Raw genomic sequence first — 20176 nt, forward strand, 5'->3', positions numbered from 1 at the left:
AAGATGACCCTGTCGTTTTTGACATTTTTCAATAACCGCCTTATATCTCGCTAAATCTACTTTTTTCTATTGCCTTTAGCCAGTGAGGACCTTTAGAATTTAATGAACAAAGTTATCCAGACTTATGATCAGTATGGATTAACACTCAATGTTAAGAAAACAAAATATATGATAGTTGGCAAACAAAATACAGTTCGAATAAAAAAGAACTATTTTTGAAAACCCTGTTTAAATTTTATTGCTAAATAAAAAAAATCAATAAAAATATATTTACAATTCATCGTGAGTATCTGAAAATTTCTTCAAAATAGCAAGGTATAAATTATAAAAAGCATATACACTAACAGAGATAATAACAACTAAAGCCACACCGAAAGTTACGCTCAAAAAGTTTCCATCAATCACTCCTACACCCACGCGCCTTTCTTCGTTATATATAGGGGTTCCGATTCTATCTTCCATGAGTTTCCTCATATTCTGCAATCGAAGACGAAGTTCATCTACCGATTCTGGTGTAACTGTAATAAAATATAAAATTAGTGTAAAAATGGGCGAGACCTACATATATGTATATATATATATATATATATATATATATATATATATATATATATATATATATATATATAGGTATCCTTATATTAAAATATAAAAAGAGAGCCAAGCGGGGCAGGTGGTTGACTCACGATAGCAAAGTGGACAAACTACAAGAGATTTGTGAGCACTGGAATAAATATTCCAGTTGTTATTCCAATATGGTTGTTTCAGTGATAATGATAAACAATCCACAAAAATAGAGGACAGAGTCCTAGAGTTTGAGAACATCATACAGGAAGCATTCAGGAATAGCACTACAGAAGAGAAAGTAAAAATACATATATGGAAAGGTTTAAAAACATAACCCACGACATAAAGGACAAGATAAGGGAAAAGAACAGAACCAAACAGCGAGACAGAAGGACAAGGAACCAGGTGGACAAAAATAGGACAAACCGGCTAAACGGAGAGGTTAAAACAGCACTACAAGAACACCGAGTCGAAACTGGGACAAACATGTCCAAGTTATTGAGGAGCAAGGCCCAAATATGCAAAATATTTGAAAGCTTTAAAAAATACTCAAAAATGACAGAAAACTCACCCCTCCAATTCACGGCGAGAATGGAATTGTCTACTCCTTTAAGGAAAAAGCCGAGACGACTCTCGAGAGAGAGTCGTCCTTATCACCTCGGAGAGAGTAAATTTTCACCCAGATGAAGATATAGAATTCATAGAAGAAGTCGAAGGACAACAAGAAAGGGGCGGGGAACCTAATGAAACATCCAACATCATCGTAGGAGATAAACGAACTAATCAAAAACAGTTTAGTAAGGAAAGCACCTGGCTTAGGCCAGATCACAAATAGGGCTCTGAAATACTTCTTGATCTTCCCGAATCGATCAAAGGTGGCCACACCATTACGATATTAAAACTAGGAAAGGACAATAAGCTTACTTCCAGCTAGAGGAACAATAAAGATTCCGGTCAGAATACTCCAGCGAGCTACAAGTACTCAGACTAACAGAGTACATAGCAGCTGGATTCAATGACAGACAATACACAGGAGCAGCCTTCCTGGACGTAAGAAAAGCTTTCGATAGAGTCTGGCATAAAGAGCTAATTTACAAAATGAGAAGCTATGGATACAGTGAAGCAATGACCAGACTAATCTCTTCTTACTTGAGAAACCAGAGCTTCAGAGTTCGGATAGGGCAAGTTCTGTCCGACCTCGAAACCCCGGAGGCTAAAGTACCACAGGGAGCGGTCCTGTCACGACTACTGTATACAGTATACACCGCCGATATTCCAAGAACACCAGGAACTTTACTTAGCATTTATGTCGATGACACAGCAATAGCGGCCAAACACAAAAATGTAGATATAGCAGTAAATAACCTGCAAGCAGAGTTGGAAAATATCGAAGAATGGAGCATACAGAATGGAATATACAGAAGTAAATAAACAAGTCAGGAAAAAATACGGAACTCGTAAGAACAATTATAGACAACAAAAATATGAAAGTAATGAAATCCATTACCACACCAGGAAAAATGCAAATAACCCAAATGAAAGATAAAAACAACAAAGTAAAATGTGGCAAAGATGCAATTACGGAAATATGTAATCGAAAACATATATCAAAGTTTATATACCTCAATAAATCCACGACCTAATATCGTAAGATCAATTGATGGTACCAATGCTAGATCAAAAGAACTACCAGGCATCACAAGAATGTCTCTATTCAAAAAAAGCAAAAAGGCAAAAAGAGAAAAATACTAATACTTTCTTAAGAATATGCCTGAAGTAGGACGAAATACTTCAAGCTCTACATCAAATGTTTCAACTATAAAAACCCTTTAAGGTCAGAGATATGTATAAGACCATCAGAAGTAACTTAAATCCGAATAAAGCTCCAAGGTGTGACTGATCAAGCAATTAATTAAAATACTCCTAAGAAACCAACGACTAGGCTACTTACTGGCTATTTTCCCAGTTTATACTTATCCCAGAACATCAAAAATCTCGAAATAAAGTAACTTACATACTGAACTGCTTGCAAGTTCTTGGAAAACTCTTAATAGAGAAACTGCTTATAATCCAACTGAATTCTGTAATAGAAGATAACCATTTGATTCCTGAACATTAATTCGTGTTCAGAAAAAAGCCTAATACAATCGAGGCACATGGAGTAGTGGACAAAATAAATGACCTATGTGTACAACTGTTTTTTAGATGTGAGTCAAGACTTCGATAAAATCTAACATAATTGTCTTATTTTAAGGTAAAACAATGTCGCTCTAAAACTCTGTATATTATCATCAAATCTTACATAATGTTGCACATTATGTTTAAAAAGAAAATAAAGTATTGTTACGTTGACTACCACAAGAATATTGAAGCTGATGTCTTTAAAGATTGGTTTAAAGACTAAGTGATCCCAAACTTGGAGCAAAATAGTGTAATAGTGCTTGACAACGTTTCCTATCATTCCCGATCCCGACAGCTCACTAGGATACCAAATACATCTTCAATGAAAGCTGAACTGCAAAGCTTTTTGATGGAAAATGATTTGTATTTCGAAGATTTGTATATAAAAAAAACAAATTATTGAAGTTTTACACACGAATCAATTATACGCTCTAGAGAGTATTCTCGAATAGCGTAATTTGGAGACAATTAAAACCAAGCATAAGGCGTGCAAATACATTTTCTAAATTCGATAAGAAGGTAATTGAGGCAACTAAAAAAGAAATATCTAATATTACCAAAGAAAACACAGAAAAGAATCGCTAAAGTTGAAGAATACTATAAGAACATTGGGCACTTCCACATTAATGGTGGAAATAAATTTATTAATCAATTGAATAACGATAGTGACGCAGAAAATACGAAAGAAGGAGAAAATGAATTAAGCGATAAGTATTTTAAGTGATTCCTTGTTAATTGTTGTGTTGTGCAATTAATATTCCGACAAATTACAAGTGTAATAATGAAAAGACTCTCCTTTTAAAAATTTTGTTATATTTTTAGGTTTTATATTTTTGAAATAAATAAAAAAAGAGCGGGGACAGGGTTGCATTTTTTGCTGAATTTTCAAAATTTAGAAATGTTTATAAAGTTCTTTTAGTATCAATAATTCTAACAATAACAAGAGTAATTACCAAAACTATCCTACTTCAGTTATCAATGACAGCATGAGATAATAGGGGGGTCCCTGTAAGGTGAAATTTAAATAAAAATGATCAAATTTAATTTTTGCACATACAATATGTCCTACTTTAACGGTATATACCTAAGCAAAAAATAAATATTTTAATTCCATATTTAATTACTAGAACAACCAGCCGCCGCACTATATCTTAATCAGAACTATCAAAACCTGCGTTCTAGTATATATTGCTTACAGGAACTATACCAGACCAATCGAGTAGACAGTGTTTTTTGAGTTTATTTAACTTGTTTTTTAAATTTAATCATTTCTAGTGACATTGTTTTTATATCATTTCCTAAATATTGATCAATTGGAAAGCATTGTAAAATTTTGTGCCCGACAAAGAAAAATTAAATTAAACAAAATTTTGGTCTAGCAATGGGCTCTAGTTTATCTCCATTATTAGTCGATATATTTATGGAAGATTATGAAATAAATATTATTTCTAAACAAAATTTAAAACCCACAGTTTGGTGGATGATGTATTCTCAATATGGCCTAATGGATCAGAGTTGTTGGACACATTCCTGAATAATATAAACGATAAAGAAGGGACAATAACATTTGCCATGGAAAGGGAATGTAATAACACACTATATATATATATATACAAGGATTTCCACAGTTTTCACTGTATTCCTTCACTCAACCGTTTTCTCCAAGTTTTCCTGTTTAGCCAGTCCCCTTCCTGTAGGTTTCTTCTACTCATTGCTTCGTCCACCTCATCTCTGAAAGATCTTCGGGGTCTGCCTCTCTTTCTTCTTCCTATCGGGCTCCACTCTGTTATTCTATTTATCCACCGATTTTGGTCTGCTCTTCTGACATGTCCGTACCATGTTAATCTCTTCTGTTCGATGTAGTCTATTATGTCGGAGTTCATTCCCATTCTCCTCTTAATCTCCATGTTATTTATTCTGTCTCTTCTTGTTACTCTGCAGCTTCTCCTTAGGAATTCCATTTCTGTTGCTCTTATTTTGTTTTTGGTTTTCTTATTTATTGTCCAATTTTCACACCCATAAATGAGGATACTTCTTGTCATGGTATTATATATTTTTTTCTTATATAATAACACACTATCTTTCCTTAATTTTTTTATCTCTAAGAACGATACTGGATATGAGACTCCGGTGTATAGAAAACCAACAGATACCAACAGATATCTAAATTACAAATGAAATCACAACATCAATATTAAAAAGAGAATCATTAAATCCTTATACGATAGGGCAAAAATGACTTGCTCTAACGAAAATTCGTTCTTAGAGCAGAAACATTTGTTAACATCTGTTTAATTAAAAAATGATTATCCTTTATCGTTTGTAAATAAGGCATTTTTAACAATCCACAGAATGGAACAGACCAACTAGCCCAGTCTGGTTATACAAAAATCATCGATTTCACGGCAAAATGTTTCGCAGATATCTGAAGCTTCTAAGACATAGGTGGGGGTTACTAGATGACGAATAGATAAAAAGATACTCCTATTTTCACCTTGCGTTTTTTTTAACCAATAATTTATGGTCAGAATTTGATTTTTTATCTATAAGTTTTTTCCCTTATAATTTAAATAAACAATATTTATACCATTTTTTTATATCAAAAATATCTTTATTTTCCCGGTTTTTTGAATTAAAATTGATAAATAATTTACGGAGATATTTGCAAAAAAGCAGTTTTTTTGCACTAATTTATAAATTTAATTAATTTTTTTATTAACAAAATAAAATATTAATAATACATTTCAACATTGAGGAATTACCGTCCTTTAAATTTTTGCGAAATTTCCCCCCGATCGGTCAAATAGTTTAAAGGTTATTCAATTTGTTTATCCCTGGGACTAATTATTTAAACCATTGAGCTTGCCCTATGAATGATGCTAGACACATTTAACAAAGTTCATAGGGTTCTCTAAGACTTATACTATCTCAGAAGTTAAATGAATATTGAGTTTTCATCGAAATTATTTACAAAATAAACGTTTGAAAACGGGGAATGTTTTTTACTTATAAGCAATTATAATAACTTCTATATTTTTCAAGCTACAGACTTGTACGTACAACCATTAGATAGCTGGTAAAAAAACTCACATTAAAAAATAAAAAACCTTCTATGATCAATGTGAGCTTTTTTACCATCTATCCAATGGTTGTACGTACAAGTCTGTAGCTTGAAAAATATAGAAGTTATTACAATTGTTTATAAGTAAAAAACATACCCCTTTTTTAAACGTTTATTTTGTAAATAATTTTGATGAAAACTCAATATGCATTTAACTTCTGAGATAGTTTAAGTCTTAAAGAATCCTATAAAATTTGCTGAATGTGTCTAGCATCATGCATAGGGCAAGCTCAATAGTTTAAATAATTAGCCTCAGGGATAAACAAATTAAATAACTCATAAAATATTTGACTGATAAAAAAATATATATAGATATAAATTACTGCAAAAAAACTGCTTTTTTGCAAATATCTCCGTAAATTATTTATCAATTTTAATTAAAAAAACGGGAAAATAAAGATATTCTTGACATAAAAAAATGACATAAATATTGTTTATTTAAAATATAAGGGAAAAAAATTATAGACAAAAAATCAAATTGTGACCATAAATTATTGCTTAAAAAAAAACGCAAGGTAAAACTAGGAGTATCTTTTCATCTATTCATCATCTAGTATCCCCCACCTATGTCTTAAAAGCTTCAGATATCTGCGAAACATTTTTCCACCTTTTTTTTTTAACCAGACTGGGCTAAACTTAGAACGAGATCCTACAGTATACACAAGGAATTATACGAGGAAAATAACAATACCGTACATAAAAGGATTATGAGAAAAACTTAAAATGATAGAAAATAAATTTAGCATTTCAACAACATTCAAAACAACAAACACATTGAGATCTTTTTTCTCTAAAACTACAACTAACAATGAACGAGAAAGAACAAAGAATTCTATTTATAAAATACCTTGTGAATGCAATCAGTTTTATTTAGGTGAAACATCAAGACAATTAAATGTTAGAATCTTATATTAAAAAGAGAACTTGATAAATTTCAAATATGTAAACAGGTATGGGAAAATGAACATAAGGTTCAATGGAAAAGTCTTAAAAGAAGCAGATGGTAAAAAAATCAAAGAAGCGGCTCTAATTATGCTAAATGAGACCAATTGTGTCGCAAATTCCTCGGCAGAATGTAGTAGGATCTAGTTACCCATATTAAAAGAGGAATTATTAAAAGGAAAATACCACTATTAGTAAGTCAGTAACATATCGAGCATAGATTATTTATGTTTTTAAATAACATACATATAAAATCAGAGTTTGGTGTTTATTGAGAGTAAACTAAATGTAAGACCAAATATTTTCCATGTCACGATAGTATTCGAGGTTTGTTTCCAGTTTTTTCCTTATAATTTACTATGGAATCACTAACATGAGAATTTTGCTGTCATCATTGCATATGGTTGTCTTTTTAAAGACAAATCACATGCTATAATTTTTCTGACGGATATTCTCAAGTTCATTTCATGTAATTGAATGAACTATCTTACAATAAAGTCGTCCCAGGAACGTAACGTAATGAAACGAATGCTTTAAAATGTATAATATATTTCTGAATTGTCAATATGAATGAGTCAGATAAAATTAAATTATTAGAAGAAGTTTTCAACAACTAACAAAAAACAAAATTTGTTTAATTTAATAATGTTTTGTATTTTGAAAACCATTTCCGAAGTGGAAATTGAAACGTCAATAAACTTATTTTAAACTTAAATTATGGCTTATTCTCAATAAAAATAGTAATCGCATTAAGATACTACAAGATAAGAGCTTTAGAACAATATAAAGGAAAAAATAAAAAAAAATGTTATTATAAATAATAGTTAATTAATTAATTTACAATTTAGTTTGTCCTACCGATTTGATGTAAAAATTGATCTGTCACAATATTAATGGTGATATTTAAATTAATTACTTCTACATATATTCCATTTTCTAAACTTAGGATTGAAGAATAATTATTTATTTATTTATAATATTTAAACTGTACTTTCATCTCACTATATTTTTTGTTCAAGCGACTATTAAACTTCGGAATTTATAGTTAGATATTTTTTAATAATACTTTTAGAAAGCTAACTAACAAAAAGACAGCTTGCTTTAGGCCGAAAAAACTTTCACTGGAAATTTTTCAGACCCATAACCTACAGGGAATCGAAAAATTGGTGAGATATTTCACTTTTTATACACACTATGTTATAAACTGTGACACATTCAAAATATGTGCGACATACTAACCTAAAATATGTGTTTTTAACTCTTATTACTCTTACAAAATATATTTTTTAACTTTTGAATGACAGCGGTTATAATTAAGTGAATGAAAATAAATGTAGAAAAAAATTAGCGACGATATAACACGAGTATTAATATTGTAGATTTAGATTAATTTAGAGAAAAAATATAAAGTGACTAACCTGGCTCAATCTGCTCAACTGCGGGCTCCATGAAGGGATATTTGTTATTTTGTTATGTTGAGAATACGGATGTTCGTTCGGCAGCGGTTGCGAGAAGCGTGAGATATCGTTATTGATCAGTAGGGGGATAATACGAGAGCTGAACAAGTGGAAAACTAAAACTGGACCAACAAAGCGAGCAAAGGGAGTCGAAAAGTGGATCGAAAAGATGAAATCCCACCCTATGGAAAGGGAAAGCCTGCGCGCTTCTGCTTTTCTAATCATTCACTTGCCAATTTGGGTAAAAATCTATCAAATTCGCGAATAGTTAGTGCTTTAACCGTAGTTACGAAAAACTGAACAAAATTATTAGTGAATTCATAACTAAATTTTGGTGTAAGTTGCAAATTGCAAACATCTATGTTTTCCTTTGATTTTGCACTAATCGTTGTCGTAACACCTTTCTCCTCGTTTTGAAATATCAAAACCTAAATGTTTCATTTGATTCAATACCATAATATTATATAAAATTTGTTTACATTTCGATGTTAATTTATTTTGGTGTTAATATAATTTGGTACAGAGGATGATTAGAGGTGTTTGGTAAATGTTCAGTAGTTTCTAAAAGTGTTAGATGTTATATTTGTTGCTGAATAAGCTGAATGTAGAATAATTTTTAAAAGTGGAAAACGTTGCTGAAGACAGCTACAAACAGCTACCGAACCGAGCAAACGTAGTTTGAAGACTATCGATTGAGAGACTGTAACGTAACGTGTTGTTGACTTGACTCCTATTCAATTAACCGAGATTTTAAAAACCAATGTACACCACCACCGCCAGTTTACTAAATATACGTTCTTTTCAAATCAGGCGATGTAAGTAAACATCTTTCTCAAGTAGGTAACGCTAAGCAAAAAATTCGCGCGCGAGTGTATATACCTATATATCTATAAAGATGTTATTGATCTTCTCCAGCAGGATGTTGGGGTCTAGCCACGTGTTTGTGTCCCTATGTTCTTGTAGAATCTTTCAGTTATATTTTACTTTCTACCACTATTGATCTGTAATGGAATAACGAAGCTGCCCCCAATGTTGAAGATTCCCGTACGTTTTAAACAATGTGACCTCAGTGTATCCCTTGCCTTTGATTATTGTGACTGCATTGTCAACATGGGTACAAGGGCTGCTGCATGTAAGAGACTTTTACCTTCTATGTTATCACATTTCTTGGTTATTTTTTTATATTTTTCCAATTGTTTTGTTTTTATCTATATAAGTGTTGCTTTTAAATGTCGCCGACCAGAGCCAAACTACTGCCTACCAAGTTTCTTTTTGCTAAGACACATATACTGCAACTTTTTATACTATTACAAACCATTGAATAAGTAACAGTCAGCTGTTTTGTATAGATAAAATATAGAATTTTTTAAATCATATGTATCAATATTATGTCAAATCTCAAAAACCATTTAAAGTACTCTACTAATATTATCTCACAAAAAAAAACAATGTAACATAAATAAAATACTGCAAAACTTCAAAAAACATTCATACCAAATTAAAATTTTCTTCTGGCAGATTTTTTAAAAACAAATTAGATGGTCATAAGTATTAAAACGCATTTTAAAAAATACGTGATGAAATATCAATACTCTAAATAATTTATTACCCTTACATTATTTTGTGATTTTTAGTACAGAAGTAACATGGATAACTATGAAATAACCCCTTAATCTCGCTATATTATGCTGATCTTTTCTTAGAGATGCTTAGATTCCTTTTAGCAGCTTTAGTTTTTCAGAATGAAAATATCCTCTTATTTCATATGCTTTTAAGTGTTGTTCTTTATAACAGTTGATATAAAGTAAAGTAAAGGAAAAAAAGAGCTGAAAAAATCTTAAAACAAAATAAGGTTTTCGAAGGTACTAAATTGTGTATGAGTGATAGTTGATGACAAATCCTTGAAGACGCACAGCTGATTTTGCTTTGTTTTTTTAAACTCATAAAAAGTAAAAAAATTTATTTTTTCCTATAAAACGTTTCTTATACATTTTAGAGTAAAATGGTTCAAATAAATGTTTTAGATCTTAGAGAGTTCTTTAATTTGCAAGTTTCTACATTAAAATACATAAAGATTTGACCCAGATAATCGCAAAAAACCGTTATTCTTGCAGTAATTTAAAAATGTTAATAAATTTGTTTTTTGCGTAATGACATGTAATATACCTACTTGAAATTATGACAATTAATGAGTTATTGAAGTGTGTTAAATAAATCTCAGCTAGATCGAATAGTTTGTAAGTTATTAAATTTGTTTATTTCGGAGATCGATTATTTAAACAACTGTACTTGACCAAATAGTGACTTAAGAGAAATTCCCATATCTCAATCAATTCTTTGAGACTTCAATTTTAAGATATATTAAAAACATTTCAACATTTTATCAAAATTGTTATATAAAAACCGTTTGAAAATGGATGACTTTTTAGCTTATAAACATTTATAATAACTTTGATGTCACTCGCTTGTATGTAGGTTCACTAAAAAGATGGTTAAAAAACAGTCTTTATAAAAAAAGAACGTTCTGTGACCAATAGGAAGCAAGATGGCAATTCTTTTTTCTTAAAATTATATTTCCATTGATTATTAACATTAAGAGCTGAAAATTAAAAAGCTTATAACCGAAGATCTAAATGTTATGATTCATTTTATACACGGCATATGTATTATGTTTATTAAGGTCATGTAATGACACACACATTAACTTTTATATTTTATTAAGTCTATTCACAGCGTGTTCATCTTATAACCTATGTTCTATCCTAACCTAGTCAACCTGTTGAGAGCTGATGTCTGACCTCCCTGCCTTCATACCTTTAGCTGCCAACCAACCTAAGCTATATCATACAGCATATACCGAAAAGAATTAAAAAGGTATAACCCGTTAAAGTGATGGCACTCGTAAAATACTGCATGTCCAAATCCTTTTTTATTTAGAATGGAGCATCAAATTTGAGCACGCTGAAAGAATTTGCAATATCTCAGTTTCTATGGCACTCAGAAGCTTGTTTTACTGCAAAAACAAGGGTTTTGTACTTATCTCAGTCAATTGGTTATGTATTTTAAATTAGAAACTCGTAAACTAAACACATTTTTAAGATGTACAACTTTTATTTGAACAATTTTTCTCTAAAATGTATAAGAAACGTTTTATAGACAAACAATAATTTTTTCACTTTTTATGATTTGAAAAAAAGCAAAATCAACTGTACGCCTTCAAGAATTTATCATCAGCTATCCCTCATATACCTCTTAGAACCTTCAAAAATCTGTGTAAGATTTTTATCTGAATTCGACTTTTTTACATATATACTAGGGGATTATGAGAAAACAGTTTAAGAGTGGGCAGCTAGAAGTGTATAAAATTTTGGCTTGTTCTCAGTTACAATAATAAATTGTTTTACTTCTAGTGCCATAAGTTTATTTTTTTCAATGAACATTCTTATGTAGATATTGCAGAGGCGGATCTAGCCAATTGCCTTAGAGGGGGAAGACAACTTCCAACTTTGGGGGGGGGAGAGTTTCAATGAAACACGAACCAAAAGACATAAAAAAGATAAACCCAAACTACATAAAAGACATTAATAATAACTTTTTTTTTAATTTTGGGCCTTCTTTTGGGAGGGAGGAGGAATTTCGCTATTCTCTCCACGTATATTCGCCACTGAAATATTATTCTATATATTTTTTTCGTAATCAAGAAGGAGTATTAAATCAAAATTTTAAGCAAATTTATAGCACGGGTGGCTCAAATAAAATATCTTTTTTAATAGAGAGTGCCGGTAAAAATTTTGTGAGTTTAAGACTTTTATCTGTGCCCACCGGTATTGAGGAAATATAGCACTAACTGGCCCTAATTAACAATAGTTTTTTTTTGTATTTTACAAATTTCAAATAGAAGCATTTTCTAATAAAATTAATTTTCATAGTTTTAAATTAAAGAGTAAACAATATTTTATATTAAAGCTTTAGCAAGTTTTTTTATTGATATTTACAACCGTTTTATGGACTTTATTTGAAAGTGTTAATTTCCACGAAAAATTTCCTTTTTACAACGATATAAAAGTATATTAAAGAGCTGTGATTTTATGGCTTTTGGCACAAAAACTCATACATCATGTGTTTATATCATATAATATAGTAAAAGCGTTTTATATGGATTATTATCATTGTTAAATAAACAACATTTGTTTATTTATATTTTTGTTAACTAATTTTTACATATTTAAAACCTTTTTTATATTAATTTTTTAACTATATTGTAATGTGTTTTTTTTTTCTTAAACATTTTTTATATTTAATACTGTAGCAAACAGTACAGGGTACTCTTAATGTAGGTATGTAATAGCTGGGTGAATGGGTCAAGAAATCCAAACCCATAAAAAAAAACTTTATAGTAACGATATGAAGTGTTTGAATCTCATTTTTCAAATATTTCTCACTTAATAATTTTAAAATATAGAGTACATAGAATGGGAGACATAACATATTTAGTTTGACATTATCCCTTATAGTATTTGACTCTACAAGATTTCCTGAATTCCAAAATTTGTCGACTTATGATCATTTAAATCCCAATTTACGGGGTCAAATGATTTGGTGCTAACTCTGAAGCTCTCGTGTATAAAAACTGTTAAGTACTTGGGCTTCTTCTAGTTTCTATTAGGGTTTCAATATTAAAATAGTACTAATAGACCTTGGGGTAATATATAAGGACTCTATCCCTAATAAACCATAACCAGTAAATCTTAGGTATTTTCAAATATGATATATAAAATCAGAAACGTGGTATTTTAAAAACATTACAGTTAAACAAAGTAGTGTCATATTTTAAAACTTAGCGAAAAGAAGCTTGGGCGTGTTCTTATAGGAATAGCAAGGTAGCTGATGATCAATGTAAGCATGATTGTTAAGTGTTTAATATGAATAAATACTATATATGTTCTTATATTAACCACTAATTATCACCTATTTTATTTTAAAAATAATTATCGCATAAATATGTGTTATGGCCGAACCAAAAATATTTAAATAAGTATAAATAATTTAAATAATTTAAATAAATTTCAAGAAATCAACATTTCAACATTAAAACTCTGTATGAGTCCTAACTCGTTCAAGGATTTCTCTCCAGTCGTCCTTATCTATCGGCTTCCTCCACCAAGCACGTATTCCCATATTTCTCATATCTTCATCTATATTATCAAGAAACCTTGTCTTGGGTCTTCTTCCCTATCCTATTTTTAACTTTTTTTATTTATTGCAATCTTTTATCAATATAACAATAAACAATATGTTTGAAAGACATAGAAAAAATGACGCAGTACACCCAGTGGTGAGCACCTTTTATCTATATTTTCTTGTACAGCATGCCCAGTTGTAGTCGTTTGGACCATACATGTTTTCCTTAATTTAGGTGATTATCTATGTGGACACACAGATCTTTGACATCTTTCCTAACAGGTAGTAATTTTCGGTTTATAGATACCAGAGGGCAGTTCTCTTTTTTTAAGTCAACGTGATGTGAGTTGATTTAGTATTATTTACTTTGACACGCCATAGTTTCAACCAATTTTCTAATTCTAATTCTAAACTTGGATTCACATGAGTGGCCATTATGGTGGTATCATATGCATACGTAGCAATCGTAGTATTATTTGTGATAGGGATGTTGGATCCAGTAAAATGATTGATTAAGAAGAATTTATCTGTTATATATGACTGTAGATTTGTGGCTATGTGATGAGGTAGCTGTGACTTGATTTTGGAAGTTAGACCATCATGCCAGATCTTGTTAAACGCCTGCGAGACGTCTAGGAAGACAGCTGCACTGTAGGACTTGTTTTCAAGGGCATCTCTAGCTGTCTACTTTATGTACTTGCTCGATGGTACCATATTTTTGTCTAAAGCCAAATTGGTAGCTTGGTATTAAAATATTTTCCAAGATAAATAGGTTTAATTCTAAGCATAAGAATCTTTTCAGAAAGTTTTGATCATCCCAAATGATGAGATCTCATTTGGGAGTTTGCCAGATTTTGGCACCACAATTATTTTAGACACTTTTTACCCGTGATAAGATCATAACTGACTGCTATTTTTTGTTTAATTTTACAATGACTTATAGGATTTCACAAATTATTTTTTTTGATCGGTGGACTCGTGTGATATGGGGCGTTCAGAATGTCTAAAATAGCTTTTTCGTCATCTGCATCAGTTTCTTTCTGATGAAGTTGGAATAAAAGCATAATATGTTCAGCAAAAGTACTTGATTTGTCTTCATCACTTAGCTGCTATTGTGTTTTCGTATAGAAGTCTTAGTTTGTTGTTATAATTTCTGGTTCTGTGACAGTTTATCTAGTAAGTAGTCCTTATTTTTACTTACAGAAAGGTTTTCCAAAATATGTTTAAAAATTTGGTCAGTAATTGGCTTTTTATTAGGTACTTTTTGCTTATAAGACGCGCAAATGAACCGCAAATCCAAGCTTACTGGAAGCTATTGGACGATGTTATGGATAATCTTTTATTTCGACAATACATCTACAGTCTATCGGGTACTTTTCCTACATACGATAGGGTACTTTTCAACAAATCAATGTACAAAGTATTAACTTAAACGTAAAAGACAACCTAGGATAATCTAAAATATTGCATTTAAATGATTGTCTACTCTATATCTTCGAGTACACACATTCTGGTACAAATAGTTCTATTTATTTAACAAATTGATTTATAGTTAACAAATTGATTTTTAGTGCATATAAAATTAAATTTTGTTGTAAAATTTTATTGGTATACTTACCAACATCGTCTATTTAACAAAATGCATGATGCAATAAATTAAATAAGCATAAAATAGTAAATACAAAAATTATAATAAAAAATAGAGTTCCAATTAAATGAGAAAATTGGGAAATGATATAAACAATCAAAAAGATGGGAACAGCTTGTGTAATTTTCCTCGTCACAATGGATTTGCTTGAAAATTTGGATTTAGGTACCTCTTGTCCTTTACTTCACTTTTGGACTCGAGCCCAATACTTTAGTACAAAGTCAATAATTTTTCAGTTATTTGGGACTGAAAATGTTCATTTTCAAAATAAAAACCACGTTATCTGGCGGTTTTTTTACAAATTACTCAAAAAGTTAGTATTTTATCGAAAAAAATATTCTTAGCAAAAATGTAGCTCGTAAAAAAAATAAAAAATGGTGTACTTATTATAAAGTCTGTAGACCTAGTAGCAGCAGAGTTGTAGCTCATGAAAGTAGGTTCTTATTTGTCAAATTCCAAATCGAATAACTTAAAATAACCAAAAAATAAAACAATTTTCGGGGAAAATTTGTCAAAACCTTTTAAAAGTGCTTTAAAAAAGTTTCTAGCATCAAAACTAAGCGAGTTACAATCAAAATAAAGTTGGTCACTTTTTTTGGTAAAAACATTATGAAAATCACCCCTTAATTAGCACCACAAAAAAATTAATCCTTACCGCTTTACAGTTTATTTCATTTATACACATTTCATTTTTTGTTTTTGTTTTTCTGTAAGATAAAAATTGGTTCAGATATGGCTGTTCAAATTTTGCATACAATCTTATTTAAAGAGATTTAGAGGTTAAATTGTAATAAAATCTTAAATTATGTTGTTTAATGTTAATTGACATTAATTTACTCCATTAAAAAATTATTTGAATCAATTGCCCGCTTTAATTTACAATTATACGATTTTTATCTAATAGGGGTAGTTTTCACTCCTAAACAATAAAAAGTAACCAACGCGCAACGGTACAAGTCCAAACGTGAAGTGGAGGGTAAGTAGAACCTAAATCCAAATTTTCATGCAATTTGATAGGATGGTCTGGATACAGAGGAGTTATATAAACCAAATTAGAATGGAGGATGGGTAAAATTGAAAGCAGAGGAAACGAAAGAAACTGACTTACTCCAGCACATGTCAGTGAAAAATAACATATATTTTCAGCTGCTATCCTTGTTTTTATTTCTTCTTTGATTGAACTGTTGTGAAATGCCTGGGTACCCAAATATTTTTAAATGGAGCTGATCAATAAGTTTTTTTTACAGTACAGCACAGTGTTTTTTACAATGGAAAAAATTAAGTATAGTCCAGTGGTCGTACGTGCCTTGAAGATGACGTCAAGGATGTCCAAAAACAGCAACAACGCCAGAAATGGTAGAAAAAAATACAGAATATCGTATTGATAAATCGTTGAGTGATTGAAAGTGATTTAATAGAAAATCTGGGCATTGCATTGGGCAGTGTAAGCAATATTTTGACTGAAGTATTCAGTTTCAGGAAGCTGTGATCATAATGGATGCTACATTTGCTAACAATGGAATAAAAACACATTCGAATGTGACTTTCTCATCAACATTGAGTCACACTTGGATCTATTCAGTCTACCACCATGATCCTGAATCAAAACAAGAGGCTAAAGAGTAGTGTGAACCTGGTTCGTGTCCAGAAATCGGCTAAAAAGGCGTTAGCATCAGTTTTTTGGGAGGCGAATGGAGTTTTGTTTCTAAAATACTTTCAAATTGGTAAAATAATAAATTTTTAATATTGTTTTAACTTTTTAGAAGAGCTGAAGGAAAAAAAACGTGAAAATCAATTACAGTTTAGTAAGGTAATGATGAATAAAATTGTAACCGACGAGAACTCGTTAACAAGATATGTTTTTCCAACACAACAATATTTACACTGTGTGGGAATGTAAATCGCCAAAATTTAAGGTATTGGAGTGAGATAAATCCACACTGGATACGTGAAAACCTTACTCAAAGATCACAAAAACTAAGTGTGTGGTTATGTATAGTGAGTACTCAGTTAATTGGGCCGTTTTTTGTAGAAGGAAATTTAATAAGCGATAATTATGATATGCTACTTAGAACTTAAATTGTACTTGCCCCGAAAAACGGAGCAAGACGGAGCTCTTAGACATATTGCAGTATCCTATTTTTGTGACATTTCTTCTTTATCCTAGATATCTTTTATAAAATTATGCATTTGTTTTGCAAGGATATTACCTCCTGCCTTTATGTTATAGCCAGGATTTCATCTTCTTCTGGCGATTTGTGGTTTTTCTTACGGACTGGATGACTGGATGACTTCTTATAGACTGGATGGTTGGCTTTTTCAGTATCAGGGTCGTGTGCTGCATCGTCATCACCAATTGAAAAAATAAAAATTTACAAATATTAGTGAATGGGAACAAACGGCAATAATGTATATTTCACATTATCATAAAAAGAAAGAAAAATTATAAGAAAGAACTTTAGATATGCCAATGAAAATGGAAATACAGATCCAGAACCATCCATGCTGAACCAGCTATTCAAAGAAACAATTACCTGAGTATTCAATATGTTCCAGAGACTTTGATGGGCTGGCTATATGATGAGGACACAGGTATAAAAAGAGCTCTACATAATAAAACAGTCAAGGACAAGATTGGAAGGTGGAGTGACAGCGGACGCAGAAAACCTGATATGCCAAAACTTGGCAGAGCCAAACAATTAACAATTTCATAATTGCAGAAGATAATAAAAACATAAATACAATTACATGATAAGGAAAATGAAATAAAGATGGTTTGTAACATTTGCAATAATTGTAACAAAGAATAAGAATAATTTATAGATATTAAATTTATAGATAGAATTTATAGATTTTCCCACTGTCTAAGATAATATAATTATTTTATTTTATAGTACCTATGTAATATTTTAGTATGTATTTAAAATACATATTGTAAAGCAAAAATTAAAATTTAATTTTATGCCATTATTTATTATGTTAAAAACTTAAGTCCTATTGTTAAGTGGTACTAGCATGGTACGTATATGGCGCATGGTAGGTAAGTGATAATACATTTAGACAAACTAAACGTTTTTAGTACTGTAATCAAAAAATAAGGCGTTTAACACCACGAAAATTAAATTATTGTTTTATACAAAAGCGGTAAAATCTATTAATATTTAGGAAAACTTTAACGGCATAAAAGAAGAGAAAAACACTGCCTATACCGTATTACGAAATATTGACACGATACTAATTTAGCATTCGGAACATTGATTCAGCGGGATATTTGACAAATCCTGTTGGCTAAATATTCTGAATGATTAATTCAGGGGTTTGGGTTCAGCGGTAGAAAAACAATAGCAAAATTTAATAGTATTAACTAGTTTATATCAAATTTGTTTTTAAATTTGTATAAAACCAACTTGTAACTTGTTTTTAGATTTGTATAAAAAACAATCCTATTATTATTTACAAATAGGTATTAATAATGCAATCAATAATATTAAACGTCTTACTTTATTGATAAACAACACTTGTAGTAGTTGGATCTAGGTCGGTGTCATTATGTTCCCAATGATAATTTTTTATAACATTCAGTTACAGCCAAAATTCGCAGCCTTTATGACTACCAACTGCGGCTCATGCAAGGGGTCATGCCCGCTCCATCTGGGGTTGACATAGCAAACACAATCAAATATTTCTCGCAAACTCTCCTAAGTATTACACTCAACATTGTAAGTATGGACCAGTCTCACCAAATTGTACAATCTGGATACTATTCCATATTTAACATTAATCTGTACACATTTCTCTAAATGAAGATTAAGAGTTGTAAATGATAATATTTATACTCTTAACCTAACTAAATATCATATGCAACAAAATATAGAACACGTGACTTAATTCTATACAAAATTAAGCGCTTATAATTGGTTAAGTAGGATGCACAAGTAATTTTCGCAAAGAAAATAATATTGATATTTAATGGAAAATGATAGTAATATTTTACTGATTATTTTTTGCATTAGGGCTATCTCGTCAAAAGAAGTGGCATTTTGTGCATTCATTCACATAAATGGGGCACATGACAAAAACCTTAAAAGAAGTGGCATTATGTGCATCCATAACCATAAATGCGGCTTATGATAAAACCTTATTAGAATTTATTAATGCTGCCGTAAGAGGAAAAGGTACCCACCCTTCTATAATGAAGAGGTCAATCCATATTTACTACGAAGAATATAATTATCTATCTACTATAAGAATAGCAATAGGTTGTTTTCAAGTATGAGTTTTATCACCTCTTTTGCAGTCGTTGACGACCTCTTAACGAAGATTAAAAGAGAAGGATTTCGTACTCTGGGCTAGGCAAATGTTTTATTATAGTGGTCAGAGATAAGCAAGACACTATTATTACTGATCACATGCAAAGTACCTTAAATCTACTAACGAGTAGAAAGAGTAAATCATAATAAAATGAGACTTGTTTGATTCACTCCCTCTTCTTCGTGTGTCATTTGGTTGGCAGCACGTTGACGGTTGTCTTTACTCCTAAAACCATTTGTGCCGTATTCGGCTCTTTGAAATATCCCGCTTACATCTCTGATATTACACAAATCCCTAGTCTCAGGACAAGTGGGAGACTACGACCTAATAGGAAATTTTTAAGTTTGACAAATGTTGTTCTTGCGTAATTGATACTTAGTTTATTTTCTTTATCGCCATTTCATTTATCGTTAACCGTGGTGTATAAATATTTAAATCCTGATATCCGCTCTACAATATTTCCATCAACTGTCAAGATTGTATTGATTATTTTGTGTCGACCTATTACCATAAATTTGGTTTAGTAGCTTTGATTTTAAGCCCAAAACGATTACCAGTGGCGTCGATCCTATCTAACATAATGCTGCAGATCCTGTAAGGTTGGTGCTAGAATTTCCGTATCGTCAGCATATCGTATACTATCTGTTGGAATTTCGTTTATTTTAATTCATCTACTTTCTCCTTCGATAGTCACTTGGAATATCTTTTCCACGCATTACTCTGGAAAAATAAGCAAAAAAAACTGTTCGAGTCTATGGCAAATTCAGT

General features: G+C 30.8%; 2 protein-coding genes across 4 annotated transcripts in view; one reads left to right on the forward strand and one right to left on the reverse strand.

Moving 5' to 3' along the window:
- Nucleotides 1-98: 98 nt before the first annotated feature.
- LOC140451961 (uncharacterized) lies at nucleotides 99-8415 on the reverse strand. The gene is made up of 2 exons (XM_072545949.1): nucleotides 8230-8415; nucleotides 99-518 (listed from the first exon to the last, which is right to left on the reverse strand). Exons 1-2 carry the CDS (start codon nucleotides 8258-8260, stop codon nucleotides 271-273), a joined length of 279 nt encoding a protein of 92 aa, XP_072402050.1. The 5' UTR covers nucleotides 8261-8415; the 3' UTR covers nucleotides 99-270.
- A 78-nt stretch (nucleotides 8416-8493) lies between these two features.
- unc79 (UNC-79 domain-containing protein) overlaps nucleotides 8494-20176 on the forward strand; it is a 70005-nt gene continuing 58322 nt past the window's right edge. For 2 of the 3 annotated variants that reach the window (XM_072545940.1, XM_072545942.1), the window contains exons 1-2: nucleotides 8514-9400; nucleotides 18680-18799. In XM_072545940.1, the coding sequence (XP_072402041.1) occupies nucleotides 9298-9400; nucleotides 18680-18799 (223 nt within the window). In that variant the 5' untranslated portion in view covers nucleotides 8514-9297. Of the gene's footprint in view, nucleotides 9401-18679; nucleotides 18800-20176 lie in introns of all 3 variants that reach the window. The other variant, XM_072545941.1, reaches the window with a different exon arrangement.

This window comes from Diabrotica undecimpunctata, chromosome 10 (assembly GCF_040954645.1).
Source record: "Diabrotica undecimpunctata isolate CICGRU chromosome 10, icDiaUnde3, whole genome shotgun sequence".
Lineage (NCBI taxonomy): Eukaryota > Metazoa > Arthropoda > Insecta > Coleoptera > Chrysomelidae > Diabrotica > Diabrotica undecimpunctata.